General features: G+C 43.6%; 1 protein-coding gene across 6 annotated transcripts in view; it reads right to left on the bottom strand.

Annotated features, from left to right (window-relative positions):
• Window positions 1-16,555, bottom strand: part of STARD13 (StAR related lipid transfer domain containing 13) — a 499,481-nt gene that overhangs the window by 54,908 nt on the left and 428,018 nt on the right. For all 6 annotated transcript variants that reach the window (XR_003094657.1, XM_025207089.1, XM_025207090.1 and 3 more), the window contains one exon: window positions 3,774-3,845. Coding sequence is in view for 4 of the 6 variants with exons in the window: in XM_025207089.1 (XP_025062874.1) it covers window positions 3,774-3,845 (72 nt within the window). In the remaining 2 variants the exon portion in view is untranslated. The remainder of the gene's footprint in view (window positions 1-3,773; window positions 3,846-16,555) is intronic.

Below are 16,555 nucleotides of genomic sequence, written 5' to 3'. Positions count from 1 at the left end.
CTCCAGGCCCATCCCCCACCTGCCCTGCCCCGCCCCGCCCCACCCAGCCGCATTCCCCACAATCGCTGCCCTGCCCCGCCCTGCCCTGTTGGAAGGGCTGTGTCCCCTGTGGGGGCAGCAAAGCATATAGGTGTTTAGAATTCACTTTATTATGATGACAGAGACACTGGTGGGCTTCCAAATTGCTTTAACACTGTAGATATATCAATAAAACATTGCCCAACTGATCGCTGTCTCTGTCTCTGACTTTCTCTCTTTCTCTCTCTTGTGGTCTTTTGTTTTAATCATGGAGGAGCATAGATTTCAGGGTATTGTACAGAGTGACTGGGATTTTTGATCAGGGATTTTTCAGTTTTCCAATAGGGAACACAAGAATTTCTGCTAGGGAGGCCAGTGGCAGGACCCTGCCTGCTCAGAGCTGGCACCTGGGACCCAGCTGGAGGTGGCTGACCTCCTAGGCAATTGGGGCCAGGAGGTCATGATTTGACAGTTCAAAGCAGGCCACCACACCTGGAACATCTTCTGGGTGATAGCTGCCCAGATAGCCAGGCAGGGGCACACATGGCAGTAGTGCTGCACAAAGGCCAACCCTGTAGCCACAGTCTACTGGCAGCTGGCCCAGAGGGGCAGATGCCTCTATTGGCTGTGCAGTCCCCATCTGGGTCTGGCAGGTACACAGCAGGTCACAGCCAGGCAGCAGCCCCCATGCCAGACTGCTGTAGAGGGTGCAGCTCAGGCTGCTTCAGCAGTTCAGCTGGCCCAAGGGGTACTGTCCCCAGGTACCACTGGCTGGGCCCAGAAACTCCTGAGAGCGAGTAGCCCTGAGCTACTTGACAGGACAGCTTTTTGTACTGATGGGGCTAGGAGAGGGCAGCTTTTTTTACCGCTGGGGACAGGACAAGGTGCTGGCCCCGGGCTCTAGCTCCCCCTGGCTGCAGATCCAGGAGGAGCCAGGTAGGGTTATTTTGCCCCAAGTGTCACAATTTGCCCCACACCAAAGTGCATGTCTGGGCATGTGCGCTGAGGCAAAAAGCCCCAGCTCAAATTTGCACCACTTCTATTTGAGCTGCTGCAGCCTTGGGTGCATCCTAGCCATCCCCATGCGACTTGTATATGTCCAGTTTTCTAAATAGTCCCTAACCTGTTCTTTCATCACTGTTGGCTGCTTACCTCCTTCCCCAAACTATGCTTCCAGATGCAGTAGTCTGGGAACGGACTTTGTCTGTGAAGACTGAGGTAAAAAAAGACATTGAGTACCTCATCCTTTTCTGTATCATCTGTCACTATGTTGCCTCCCCCATTCTGTAAGAGACCCACACTTTTCCTGATCTTCCTCTTGTTACTGACATGCTTGAAGAAACTCTTCTTGTTACCCTTCACGTCCCTTGCTAATTTTAACTCCAAATGCACTTCTTGCTTTCATCCCTGCATGCCCAAGCAACACTCTTATACTACTCCCTAGTCATTTGTCCAAGTTTCCATTTCTTGTAAGCTTTCTTTTTGTGTTTTAGCTTACTGAAGAGTCCCTGCTAAGCCAAGCCTGTCTTCTGTCATACTTACTAGTGTTCCTGTGCCTTAGGATAGATTGTCCCTGTGCTCTCAGTAAGGCTTCTTTAAAGTACCACCAACTCTCCTAGACTCCTCAAACTGGCCTCCCAGGGGATCCTGCCATCAGTTCCCTGAGTGAGTTGAAGTCTGCTTTTCTGAAGTCCATGTTCCTTACTCTGCTGCTCTCCTTCCTTTCTTTCCTCAGGAACCTGAACTCAATCATCTCGTCATCACTGCTGCCCAAGCTGCCATCCACTACTACATTTCCCACCAATTCTTCCCTGTTTGTGAGCAGCAGGTCAAAAAGAGCATGGCTCCTACATAGCCTCTTGCACCAGAGAATTGTCCCCAATGCTCTCCAAAAACTTCCCAGATTGTCTGTACATGGCTGGATTGCCTTCCCAGCAGATGTCAGGGTGACTGAAGTCCCCCATGAGAACCAGGGCCCATGATCAGAAAACTTCTTCTAGCTGTTTGAAGAAAGCCTCACCCACCACTTCCTCCTCATCTGGTGGTCTATAGCAGACACCCACCATGACATTACCTTTGTTGCTCTTCCCTCTGACCCTAACCCAGGGACTTTCAACAGGCCTATCTCCAGTTTCATCCTGGAGCTCTATAGCTCTTTTACATAAAGTACAATTCCTCCTCCTCTTCTCCCCTTTCTGTCCTTCCTGAACAGTTTATACCCATCCATGACAGTGCTCCAGTCATGCAAGCTGTCCCACCAAGTCTCTGTTATTCCAGTCACATTTCAGTTCCGTGACTATGCGAGGACTTTCAATTCTTCCTGCTTGTTTCCCAGGCTTCATGCAATTGTATACAAATACCTTAGGTAACTAGCCAGTTGCCCTACTTTCTCAGGAAGAATGGGAAGGCCTCCCCTATTGTCCCTTCCTGCTTGTGCTTCTTTCAGGTCATCCAACTTCCCCACTTACCTCAGGGCTCTGGTCTCCACCCCTGGCAAACCGAATTTAATGCCTTCTTCCCTAGGTTAGAGAGCCTATCTGGAAAGATCTCATCTCTTCCTAGCAATCCTTTTCCTTGAAACAACATCCTGTGGTCAAAGAAGCCAAAGCCCTGCTGGTGACACCATGTGCGCAGCTATGCATTGATCTGCAGGATGCATCCGCTCACATCTAGGCCCTTCTTTTTGACTGGAAGGATCAAGAAGAACACCACCTGAGCCCCTGTCCCCTTCTCCCTTACCCCCAGAGCCCTGTAGTCACTTTTGAACTGCTCAGGGTCACCCCGGCAGTATCACTGGTGCCCACATGGATGAGCACTGTGGAATAGTAGTCAGATAGCCAGATTCCCATCTGGCCCTCTCCCATCTGGCTGTCACTGAAAGGAAACTTCAAGCTGCAGTCTCCACAGTGCCAAACCAGGATGTACATGGAAACCTTGACTGTGAGTATCCCCACCTAGACAGACACCTCACAGATTCAAGCAGAGGAAGAACTGGCAGTGACAGCCCTCAAACTTATGAAGAATTTATTAAAATTGCTTTTGGGGCTCTTTTAACTCATCTGATTTGTGAACCTTTGAGGCTCGCAGAGGTCACTGTAGGTGAATCTAGATGTGTGCTTTACTGCAGAGTTGACTAGTTAGCTCCACAGGAAAGTGTCACCATCTGCTGGTATTAGGATGCAGTAAACTAACTAACTCTGCTGTAAGATAGCATTAAGTCTGATTAAACACATGTAGATGGTGACCACCAGGTGCAAATTGTGCCCAGTCAGGCCAGCTAGCCACGGGCCAGACCCACAGTTCCTGCCAGCCCCTCTGCTGTCTGATGCTGTCACCCAGAGCCTGGGTCTGATTCCCCATGACCACTGCCAGCCCAGGGTGCTCCATCCTGGCTCAAATTGCTGCTGTCCCAGGTGCATATGTAAACAGTGCACCTGGGAGGGGTGTACTCTGGCTCAAATGGTTCTGGAGTTTATTGCATTGCATTAATTGCATGTGTAGATGCACCCAGCATCAAACTTTTCACCATAACATGAAGACAAGAAACTCACTTTTTAGAAATGAAATTAGAGATGTTTATGTACTCATGTGACTCCAGGAATGAAGACTTTCAGAAAATCAGTTCCTGTTGTTCACAATACCATCATGTGAACTGACAACACTATAGCTTGTAAGCTGTGCAGGCTTGGAGTGCGTAATGAAATGCATGGGACACTTTAGGAGTTATAGCAATAGAAATATCCACAACAACATACCTTCATAGAGATGAGCATATTGTGGAAATCCAGCAGCTCGTAACCAGTCACACGTTTCCTTTGCTTCAATTTCTGAAAAGCAACAGAAAGGAAAACAGGTTCATCCTATACATGTTTTGCTATTTTGCATCAGAAATTATTTTAAATACACATAAATAATGAGACTTAATAATAGATGTTGACAGTACTAAGTCATCATTCAACAAGACCATTATGGGGCATCAGTTAAACAGGTGGCTATGAAACAAGCCCACCTGTCTCACAGGAATAGTGGAATTTGTACCACTTTTTGGAGATATCATATGCAGTAGGATGGATTGTCACCCTTATGTCAACATTAGAAATGACCATCACATATGGGAGGTTTGCTCAAGCCAGGCCTATGGCATAATTTCCTGGCTCTGCATTGGGCTCCTTATGGAGGCGTGTATAGGGATAAAGTGGGAATTGATCAGCCTAGAGTGAATCTGTGAGAATACCTCCAGTGAAGACCTGCTGTCAAAAAGCCAAATGGAGATGCACCAGGGACAACAGCAAGTTCAGAACCCAAGTCTGATCCTCCTGACCCTATGATCATCTGATAGGTGTGATGGTACACTCTACAAACTTTTCAGGATGGAGATAGGGGGGAATGGTTGGTAGGCAGCAGAACATTGCTCACTTGCATAAGGGTGAAAGAGCAACCCTAGATAAGTGCTACATAGCAATAATTAAAAGAAATTAAATAATAAAAATGAAGGTAAAATTTAGGGCCAACATCAGTTTCGATACAGAAAAAATTATCCTGTACCTACAATCAAGCATGTCTTTATTCCCACTGCTGTCTCACAAACAGTAATACATAAGATAAGAGCCAAATTATGCATGACTATCTGCTATGCTTCATTACATGGATGCATGTTCCCTAAAGTATAAGGTACGTTTATGCCTAAGAAAGTCGATAGCCACGTACACTATCATCCAACCTAAGGGAAAAACACAGAGGGTTTTGCCATATTCAGATTTTGCAGCCAGAAAAATCTTCCCCATACAGCAATGGTGATTAAACACAGCACAATTGGTCGGACTGGAAGGAGAAAAATCAGACTTAGTGTCTCTTCTGAAAATTCTGTATGAATGCTCAAATCGGGATAAATTGGTTTTGTACTAAGCACAAAGCTCAGTAGATACACCGAGACAGGTTTTCCCTGGTGTTATGCAAATCAAATCAACAGTTACAACCCTGATGCATTTGGCCTACTGAAGCTCACTGGACAGTCTGCTTGAGAAAACTGGAAGCCTCTTGTTGTACCATACTATATAAGACGAAGACACTTTTTTCTGCTCCTCTGAATATTCAATCATACCAATAATTTTGTTAGAAGATATAAGCCTGGGTCATCAAAAGCACAATTTCAAAAGATGATCAGATAGCTAGTAACAGGCCTGCAATGACCATGAGCATCAGCAGTGATGAAATGGATTCACTGTCAGATCTTCATTTACTTTGACATTAGCTCATGTCATAGCCAAAAGAAAAGTTTTAGAGTACATTGAGTTCTGAGCACTGCACAAAGGAATGAAAGCATGGCTCTTACTGCTAAACATCTGTGTGTTGAAATCACATCTTTATTATGTTCCAGTGCAACAGAATATTTTCATTAAATGTCTAGAAAAAAGACAAGATTGGGTGCTTCTCTTTTTTATTAAATGCAGACTCATGAAACAAATGAATTGATCCTCTTTCAAAATATATTTTACAACACTACAGCTGCATAGTCAAGTTTTGTTTGCCCGGGAAGAACAACTAACAGAGGTGGCAGGCGATGGAGAAAACTATGGCTAGTGACCCTCCCCTCCCCTCCCACCATGTGCTTCTCTGATTTCAGTGTGGTTTTTGATTTTTTTTGTTAATATTTTGGCCTACCAAGGTATTTTCATGTGGCCCAAGTAAAGGCCACACGGTCTCAGAAAGTGATGGGTAATTGATGGCAAAGAATAACAAATACAGTGAATTCCACTTTTCCTTTTGTTTGCAAATTGTCCACAAGCAGATTACAATTATCTTAAAAGCATCCATTATTCAAAAGAAATGGAAGAAACATGTCTGCATATAGTTTTCAGTTTCCAGTTCCTTCATGACTACTGCATATATTCAAAATCTGATCTATAGAAATGCTTATCTGGAGCTACACTAAGAAGTCAGATGCAGGGATGGAAGAGGAAATTCTTAATCCCCTGGATGGGCCTAGTCACAATCCAGCCCATGGTTCAAGATCTGTTCTCTAGTGGATGAGTTTAATGCTTCAGGCAGAGCATTTTCATAAAAAACCTTCAGGTAGTGGAACTAACATACTCTGTTCATTAATATTTGTTTTAAAGGCGTTAGTCCCCTTCACTTGTTAGAACTTGCAATAACACACTCACTCACACCATTTGTTAGAAAGTTAGTGAAAGCTCCTTTGAGAAAGGGTGAGCACAGAGCCAAAATTAATTCATTAAAAATGTTTTGCAGCTTTGGTCCAGCTCTGTTATACATCCAGCTATGCTACTGCCTACTGCAGGTGTGAGAACCTGGCTGCAGCTGTATTACATTCCAAAGGCAGACAGGCTATCAGTGAAGATCAAAGCTAGAAAGAAAAAGAATGTCCCAAAAATCTGCAGTTGAAAAATACCCTTTGCATATCACAAAGGCTAAATTATATTTCCAAGACAAACTAAAGGTATGGGATATGGGTGTGGGTGTTTCCTTAGAAACATGGCCAGAAATTTGCTTTACACATCTTTCTTGAATAACTCTTTATACCAAATTTCTTTGCCAACTGCGAGCTCTTAAAGCTAAAAGATGCTTCAGGTTGTAACACATGATCAAATACATCACACCATTGATCAACTCAAGCTTGTTTAATTTGTTCTTGCAACTTCTCCTCTTCTTTTCTCCATTACAGTTTTTCTTTTAACATTTGGCTTATTGTTGATTTTCCTGTTTATCTTCAGCCAAATTCTGTGTCAAATTTGTGTAAAGTTTGTGTAAAAAACTTTGAAATCTTTAGTGAAGAAGAACATGCCAGTTCTGGATACAAGTTTGACCCAGTTGTAGCAGGGTTTTTTTGTTGGTTTTTTTTAACTCTTTTCAACCTCACCATACAGCTGATTGAAAGATTTAAAGTAATTTGCTTCCAAAAATTTCCAGAGAAACCTAGCACAAAACTGGGTTAAAATATATTGACATAGTCCATTTACCTTTTGAATTCACTTGCTTAACTTGGAGTAGGCTTAAAAGGATGTTTAAACACATAATTAAACAAACATAAGCTGATCAATTTTTTGCAAGTCATGAAGGTGAGATCAACAGCATGTGATCTTGAAGAGGCGTATTAAAATTATGAACTTCACTGGAGGGTTTTGCAGAATATCACATTGTTCCAGTAAACACCTTCCAATTTTGGCAATGATCATTGCTCATTTGTCTGAATAATTTGCATTTTCACATTGTCAAATAATTTCACTCTTAGCACTGTGGTAGGTAAATACCTACTCTATTTGCCCCTGTCTTGCGTTGATAGTCATTGCAAAAGCTACTCTGATAAGAAATTGCATTGTATATCTTAAAAGGCAGAGCTGTGCCTGACTAATAAAATGTGAATCTTGGCAAAAGAGTATGTTATATGTCTATAGGATCATCATAAAGTCTTCTTACAATAAGTGTTGTGATGCTGATTAACATAATTTTCAGATTCACATTTTGTACCAAAATCACAATAGTTCCCTCCTTGTGTGTGAACCTGTGGTGAGGCAAATAGCTTAGTGAGAAACTGTTGGGAAACTTGGTTGGATATTGGATATTCTCATTACCATGTTCATTATCTACACCATCTACATTTAAAGCATATTCTTTCTCCTCCAATAATTCTAGCAATTATGTCATCATTTATAATATTGCAGTATTCGTTTTTGGGGCAAAGAATGCAGAATCTGAACTGCAATGAATGGCTTCCTCTGAAAAGTCACTACCATAAAACCACTCAAGTTTCCATCTTTTGAAACATGGTTTTATGGTGCTCTGATAAGATCAAGTGCAATCTCCATTCATAGGCAAGTTCATCTGTTTCAGCCACTGCTGGATTCAATATTTTAAAATGTCTCTACAGTACTGATGTCTTAAGACAGCTCTCAATTATAGGTGTGTATTTACACTGAGTTTACATGAAAATATGGGTCATCAAATATGTCATGGATGACATATTTACATCGACAAATAACATTTGACTCTACATTTTGAACTTTGGTACTTGAAGTGGAAATTCAATGAAAGCTAAAAGTGATTATGTACAGTTTTCTCTTCTTTAAGGAACATTGTAGCACTACCGCTCCATGCAACAGCAGCGCAATATACACTTCCTGTCAATGGAGCAGATGGAGTAGACATTTGAAAGTCTGCATCTATCAAGTCCATCTATGAAAAATGCTTTGGGACCTACTTCAACAGATTAAACAGAGCTTCGACAATGGTGTCTATGGGCACTTGTACACGTGATGGGAGTTTAGTCCTTAAGGTTGCATTTTATGTCCCCTAAATTGAAACACTGGGCTTTTAATTGAAACTTACCATGTCAATTTAGGTGTTTCCATCACTGTTATAGCGAAGGGTCCAATGCTTTTGGGTTTTTTTTCCCTCCAGAACTTGCCCATGGTCAGTGGGCGAGCTGCCAGCAGACCAAGTGGCCCCTAAGCTGTGGAGGGCCTTGCTCTTTTCCTCCATGCCCCCTGGGGCTGCCCAAGTGGGCTGCTAAAAGGCTGGGTGCTGCCCCAGCTCAGAGGCATCACCTGGCCCAATTCAAGTCTTCCCCGACCCTGAGCTGGGGCAGCACCCAGCCCACTAGGGGTGCTGCCAGGGGGTGCCACTGCTGCAGAGGGAAGGACTGGGGCCCCTGCAGCTCAGGGGTTGCTCGGCCCACCAGCAGCTCAGCTCCCAGCTGCTGAAGAGGCAGGCAGGCTCCAGTGAGGAAAAAAAAGGATCGGGCCCCTCACTACTTCTGCCTTCAGCAGGTACCTTTTCCTTTTTTTCTGCAGAACCTGATCATCTCTCCCATGCCTGGGGGGTGAGCTGACTAATAGTTGCAATACACCATTGTAAACTAAACTATATCAGTCTGTAGTTTGGTTTGCAACTATGCAAACTCATTTAAAATCCCGCAAACCCCTGCATGTATACAGCATGACACCATTAAGCCACACAAAGTGACATTTTTGTCACATGTACATGGTAATTGTGTCATGTGTACAAGCTCCCCGTTATTACTTTCTGTTCCTCATTGGCTATGGTATACAACTGCTGGCCAGCCATGTTTTCACTTTACTGTGATTTAATTCTCTAGTAAAATTAGTAAACTATCTGACGTGGTATAGATTCAGCTTTACAGGCTCAACGTAGTTCAGCCTCAACATTTCAATGATCTCTGCTAAAACCAGCATTTCTGCCTCTTTCTTGTTCATTGTTCTTATTAAATCTTCACAGAAACTGTGCTTAAATTGCTCCTAAAATTGCCTACGTTCTGTTTGTTCTTCAAATGCACTCACGTTTGCAAACAGTTGCATGAGCTGAGAGGGCATCTGAAATGATGATGCTTCATCTGAGATGTGTTTCTATTTTGTATCGTCATCAAACAATCCCAGCTCTTGGGCTGCACCTTTAAATGTCATGTATTGTACTTCATTAACTGCGTGTAACTCTGAGAAATGTGTAGCTCCTGTAGATGGCATACACTGTATCACATAATGCTTTTTCTATGACTGCATTTAAAACATTTCTTGTGGTTTTTTTCAGACTATCTCACTTTTTTTAACTTTGTGCAAATCTAAACTCTATTGCTAAGTACAGATATACAAAAAGCCAGAGGCTGAAGTGGTTCAATCTTTACAAGTTAATCTAAAGTGCATAGATTGAACTGATAAGCAAATGAATAGTCATTTACTTTGAGAGTTTACGGGGGGGTTGCAAATATCCTGAGATGCTGGGGGACTATAGTTAACTTGAATCTGGAGGGGATCTGGGACAGAAGTTCACTGAACTGGTTTAAACTGAAGTGAAGTCTGATACTATATCCCTACAGGTTTATCTTAAACTGGCTTTGGCCACATTGAAAGTGGTTTATGTGCACTGTTGTGTTACAGATTTGAACTAGCTTCTGATCACTTATACTGGTTTATATGGAATTTGTGTCCCTAGCCTATATGCTTTAAAATGATATTTACTATGTGGGTATATAGTAAGCACAAATACCTTAAAATGTTCTTAGACTATCTATTCCTTAAAATATTAATATATAAATACTGAGAATACTAATCCTACTGATCTGGGAAGAGGGTGGGGGATGGATAAATGAAAGCATGCATATGGTTATGGGCTGATTGCCCCTTCGCTCTTTACCCGTATCTCTTTTCGGAAGCTGCTTTCCACACAACTGCCTTTTCCACCAGATAGAGAATAAATAAAATTGGTAAATAACAATTAATGATTTAACTTAATTAAAAACACTAATACATGTCAAGATGCATCTCTAGCTTCATGTACAGAGTTCAGGAATATGTAATCATCTTCTCCACTACTGTATATTAATTTCAAATTTTTATTCATGATAATCTTTATTCTTCAGTGGGCTGAATCAATGCGTTTGCCACCGCACACAGATTAATGCTCTCATATTTGTTATTTTCATAAAATATTTTTAACATTAACACATTGTATCCTTTATACTGTCTTTGATTTAAATGTAAATGTAATGAATTTAACATGCATTTTTTAGCTATAATTAAAATGATAAATCATGTTTAAAGTGAATCTATTTTTCTGTGAATAAATGTGAGATAATCCCTTTGGAAGTTACATGCAGGTTTTGTAAGAAGAACAGGCCTCAATGTAGCATACAAAACTTAGAAACAGAATAGTAATTTAATCAAAATACACAAGTCTCTCAAGCTGGAAAAGTTCAGTGCAATGTCATGCTTTAAACACATTCTTGATTCTTGTTCCTAGTCTCTCAGCTCTTTGGCTGGGAAAGGATCAGAGTACTGTAATTTGTCCCACAGTGAAGTCTCCAGCTGGTTAATAAGCAGCCACTGATATTGGTTTGAAATTAAGCCCTCATAGCTGTCTGAGATATTTATAGAGCTTCCGTTTTTGTATCTCAGTGCTTCACAGTCTATAATGCTTTTGTCATCACAGCTCCCTTGCATATTATAATGCCTGTTTTATACACGGGACACTAAGGGACAGGTTTTCAAAGGTATTTAGGTACATGAAGACTCCCAGAGGGATTTTCAAAAGTATGTAAGCAAGCCACAGAACCTAACTCCCGTTGTATTCAATCCCTTTGAGAGCTTGGCTTGGACCCTTGAAGTTATTCACACATATGTCTTCCATTTAATTATGACAACTTTCTCAAAACTACTGCCCAGTTACTGACTAATCCCCCAGGTTCCTGTGTTTCTATCAGTTGGCACTCAGCAGCTGCCTATGCACTAGTGTTTCCACCACTACCTAGCTTCAATCACTGTTTATACACATTTTTGCACTTTACAGTAGACACAGTGGATGAGAAAAGAAGTAATTCTGGGAGCAGGGATGGGAACCTAGGACTCCCCTTCCCAGCTGAATGTTGTCACCATTAGTTAAGGCATGTTGCCTCTTATACATGCTCTTCCTGGCAGTATTAATTTTGCATTTTTGATTGCATAGTGACACAGATTCAACAGAAGAAGTAGAGAGGGCACTTCTCCCCACATCCCAGCCTAACCTACAGCTGGAAGGAGAAAAATGAGGCTCTGAATTCCCACCAACCAAGTTTTTGATTAAATCAGACATGAGTGCATTTTGCACACCGTGTGTTTTAGGATTGGGTCCCTCAGAGGATTTAGGTGCAATGCTGAATTATAGGGCGGCTTAGGTGGAACCTAGGAAACTAGGTGTTGAGGCCAGGGCAGTTCTACATATGCTCAGAAGCCTATATATGTGCTATGGGGTGGGATGGAACGTTTTAATTAGAGTGGTTCCTGGGCAGCTGCTCTAATTAAAATGGATCATCATCATATGTATTAAGCCCCTGCGCATTTCAAAATGGCCATGGGATGCTTTATCTAAAGCTCATTTGATGAGGTTTAGATAAAACGCCCCCACAGCCATTTTGAAATGCGGAGGCTTCATACATGTGATGGTGAGGCTATGTTGGAGCTTTCTAATTAGACCATGGAGCAGACTTGATTGACTGAGTCTGCTCTGATGTGTTCTAATTACAACATGAGCGAGCATGTCTATAGGCACTCCTAATGTCTATAGAACATTAGGACCAAACAGAGGTGTCTTCCAGGGTTTGGTGGTTGCAGTGTAGGGGTTTCTTGAATCATGACTTTGGACTTGGGTACCTAGGGTGGAATCCTATTGCATGTCCTAATGACAGTCTTCTAGCTGCATAACTACTGTTTTTGGTACCTACACAGTGTGTGATCCTATTCTACATGCAGTATGTACATGCAAGTGTCCACATAGCTACTGGACATGTGCAGTAGGCTGCATTCTGGTATGTAGCTCTGTATACACATACATAACCAGATGTCCAAAAACTGGCCTACAAAAAAAAAAAAAGAAGACAAAACTGATCTCCCCACAGCTAAACAGCTAATGGTGCTTGCCCAAAAGGCAAGAGAGACAAGTTCTAAGCTTCCCTTCACTCTAGCTTTCCACCGTATTGCTCTAATGACCAAGACCCCTGTCCCAGCACTCCTTTTGAAGCTGAGGAACTGCACTTTGCATTTAACATTCACTGGATAAAGTAAACAGAGAACAGTGTGGAAGCATTTGCCTCATTGGGAACAAGGTTCCAGATCAGAGGCCAGAGCTTGCTATTTTCTACAGCAGCATCCATCTCCTAAACACCTCTAGTTTGTTTTTTTTCTTCCTGGCCTCACAACTCCCTCTTGCAGCTGTCCAGGTGGCAAGCTCCAAAAGTATGCCAACTCAGTACTCATGCATCCATACTGCACATGGAGAAGGATATCAAAGTATGCTTAAGTGGCAAAAATGGCAGTTACCCAGCCAGTTAATTGCTATTTGAGTGCATAAAGTGAAATAAGAATCTGCCCCTAAAGATCATCTAAGTTCTATTTTAGGCATGTAAGTCCTTTCTTGGACCAGGTCCTAAGTGGCATGCCCAAATGCAACGGGAGCATAAGGGAACAAGGAACCAACCCTTTATTTCCCAAGTCCAAGGGGAGCACACTAAACCATCCTCTGTTCTGAATAATTCCCCCATGGACAAGATGGCTCTAGACTGTGGTTCCCTTAAGCAGAAATCCAATACAATTTAATAAAGAACGATACATTCAACAGACTTTTTCAATTACAATATGCTCAACAGGATTCTATGGCAGATTCTTCTTTAAATTATATTTAAAGGATGTTTTAAAATACTATACAAAGGATGTAAATCTCTATAAAATTATTTATGTTTTAGAGTCATTTCCATAGAATGATATTACATGAATACTTTTTGATAGAAACCTAATGATTTATCCTCATTAAATTCTATTATATTTTTTCATACTACTCTATTCTTTCATAAGGATTTCAACATTAATGCAAGGAAAACAAACAATTAACCTGTAAAATTATAGTACAACCTATTATAAATAAAACAAAATACAAGCCCAGATTGAGTTGTATATATTTTACTATACCACAATGTACACTCATTAAATGTTGATAATAAGGTGTTCAAAGATGAACTGCCCTGGAAGGATTTTGTATCCTGTTGTATACTTACTACTGGAGCCAGGGTTATAGTTTGCAAGTGAGGAATAAATAAAGCTGACAAAGCATAATTTTAATAGACTTTAAAGCTGTTGAAGGATACTGTGCTACCACTGATACTACAATAAAATAAGTACTTTTTAAATTACTGTTGTAAAAATAATACAAATGACAAGTAAAGATCCTTTCAGTTCACTGACAATGACAACAATCATTTGCTTGTAGCCCTTTACTCTCGGAGCACAAGTGCAACATGTGTCCATCTGCCTGGTGTGTATGTCCTGTTACATAGTTCAGTTTAAGACCTATGGTAGATGGGGGGTTGTAGCCAGGCCTCCTTCCTATTCTCTGGAAGAGTGCTTGAATAACCAGGCTGTTGAGTATTCAGAGGTAAGCCCTTCAATATTTTTTGTTAGAGCTTGTTCTACTTCGTATAAACAATTACTTTTTGGAGTTGTTGTTGGAATTGACTCCAGCCCTTACTTCTCATGTAAATTACCCTAACCATAACACTATTAAATCAGTCTGTTGCTTTTTCTCCCTCTAACCATAGTGCTACAGCCTAAAAAAAGGTGAGGGAATCTCTCTCTCTTTTCCTGTGAGAAAGGACACGTGGCTTAGATGCCTAACCCCAGGACAGGAGTCACAGCAAAGAATCACCAGGGCTAGGGACAGACATTCAAAAAGTTGGAGCCTGAATTGGTTCAACCTTTGCAAGTTAGCTTAACCTGAAGAGAGCGAACTGGCTTGTAACAAAACAGACATGCAGGAACATGCCTGCAGTTGCTCAGGCCAGGGGCCGGGGGCGCTAGAGAGCACCCTCAGCTGCAGGGAAGCTGTGAGGAGGAGGGCATGGCCAGTCCAGACTGAACTGGACAGGGAGGGGTTTAATTCCCCCCTCTCTGTCCCACCAGCAGGGGGCTGCTGTTTGCTCCCCACTCTTGCTGTGGCACTGGGCACCATGGCCCCTGAGGCAGAGGGGGGCAGGAAGCAGGGTTAGTTTCCCCTCTACCCCTACTGGCAGCCAGGGTAGCGGGGAGACTGGATCCCTGTGGCAGAATAGGTGCCTGCTGTCTGCAGAAGGATGGAGGGAACGGGAATAACCCAGTCCAGTACTTTTCAACATCTTTATTAATGATTTGGATGCGGGGGTGAAGAGCTCACTGGCCAAGTTTGTGGACGACACCAAGTTACAGGGAAGCATGGTCATGTTTGAAGATAGACTACAGTTACAGGCAGACCTAGACAGGCTAGCAAGTTGGGCAGATCGGAACCTGATGAAGTTCAACGCTGAGAAATGTAAAATGCTCCACCTCGGGACAGGCAACCCCCAACACACCTACAGGCTTGGCAGCACCAAACTAACTAGCACCACGAATGAAAGGGACCTGGGGGTAATAACAGATCACAGTATGAATATGAGCCTGCAGTGTGATGCTGTAGCCAGCACAGCAATAATACTCTGGTATGCATCGATCGATGCATCTCCAGCAAAACCAAGGAGGTGATTCTTTTGCTCTACTCAGCACTGGTGAGACAGCAGCAGGAGTACTGCGGCCAGTTCTGGGCACCACACTGTAACAAGGACATGGACAAGCTTGAGAGAGTTCAAAGAAGAGCCACCCGTGTATGATCAGAGTCCTACATGGCAAGCCATATGAGGAAAGGCTGAGGGATCTGGGACTCTTCAGCCTGAGGAAAAGATGGCTGAGAGGGGACCTGGTAGCAGCTTATCACTACAGTAGGGGAGTATATCAAGAGCTCAGTGAGCAACTGTTTACCAGGACACCTGAGGGGAAAACCAGGAGTTATGACCACAAACTCCTGGAAGATCGATTCAGGCTCAACATTAGGAAAAACTTCTTCACAATCAGGGTGTCCAGACTGTGGAATAAGCTCCCCCCAGAGGTGGTGCAGTCACCCTGGAAATCTTCAAGAGGAGACTAGATAGTCACCTTGCTGGGGTCACCTGACCCCCAGTTATCTTTCCTGCTTGGTGCAGGGGGCTGGACCCAATGATCTTCCAAGGTCCCTTCCAGCCTTACAATCTAGGAATTTATGAACCCCATCCCTGCCCCTCCCAAGGGGCCCTATGGGCTGGCTGTGCCCCGGCTGGGCCACTGCAGTGGGAGGGGGTAGGGCTCTTGTTGGGGGCAGCAGCCCATCATAACGTCCAGCAGGGCAAGCCCCTTCCTGGTGGGGGGCCCTGCTGCGGGGTGGGCAGAGCTGCGGCGGGCTGCATGTGGCAGCACTGGGGTCTGGAGGGGGCCAGAGCCCCCCACAGCACTGCCACTGCTTTCCTTTTCCCGCAGCATCCCCCTCCCCCCCCACTGGGAAGGGGCTCCTGCCCCATTATGCTTGGTCCCCCCTCGCTGTTCCAGCAGCCGGGCAGGGGCATGGCCAGATGCTTCGTGCTGGGCTGATCTTGCTTGCGGAGAGGCTTTATCTGGTCCTCAGCAGGTTCCTCAGTCCCACTGGGCTGAAGTGCCATTCTCTGGGCTTTCTCGGCAGCCCGGCTGCAGCAGCTCCTTTGCTGCTGCCACTGACCCCAGCCCCATGGTACAGGTAGGGACCAGCACAGCCCTGACCCCATGCACCCTGTGCCGGCTCTAGGCTCACCCGTCCAGGCTGAGCAGTGGCAATGGGGGGGAGAAATGGCTGCTCAGCATTGGGGGAAAAGCCTCTCCCTGTCCAGGTGCAGCCACCCAGAGCCAGCACCAGGCTACCTTGTGTCTCCACCACGTCACCACTGTCACAACCCAGCGATTTTTTGGTGCCTCGGCACTATGGAATTTCCTGGCCACATGAGAGCTCCTTTGCACAGCAGAGTGTTCTGCTGCAATTAAGAGCCTGCGTGCAGGAGAGTTCCCGCCAATTTGCAGTTTCCTTTGTAGGATGCATTTCTTCTTTGCAGCACAGAAATGCACGGTGCAAAGAGTTCCCGCTATTCGGATGCAAATTTGTGCCCCGCTATTGGCCAGTGCTAAATTATTCACAC

Source organism: Alligator sinensis, unplaced genomic scaffold (genome assembly GCF_000455745.1).
Source record: "Alligator sinensis unplaced genomic scaffold, ASM45574v1 scaffold406_1, whole genome shotgun sequence".
In the NCBI taxonomy this organism is placed as follows: domain Eukaryota; kingdom Metazoa; phylum Chordata; order Crocodylia; family Alligatoridae; genus Alligator; species Alligator sinensis.
Note: the sequence above shows the minus strand (reverse complement) of the source record. Positions and strands in the feature narration are given on the sequence as shown.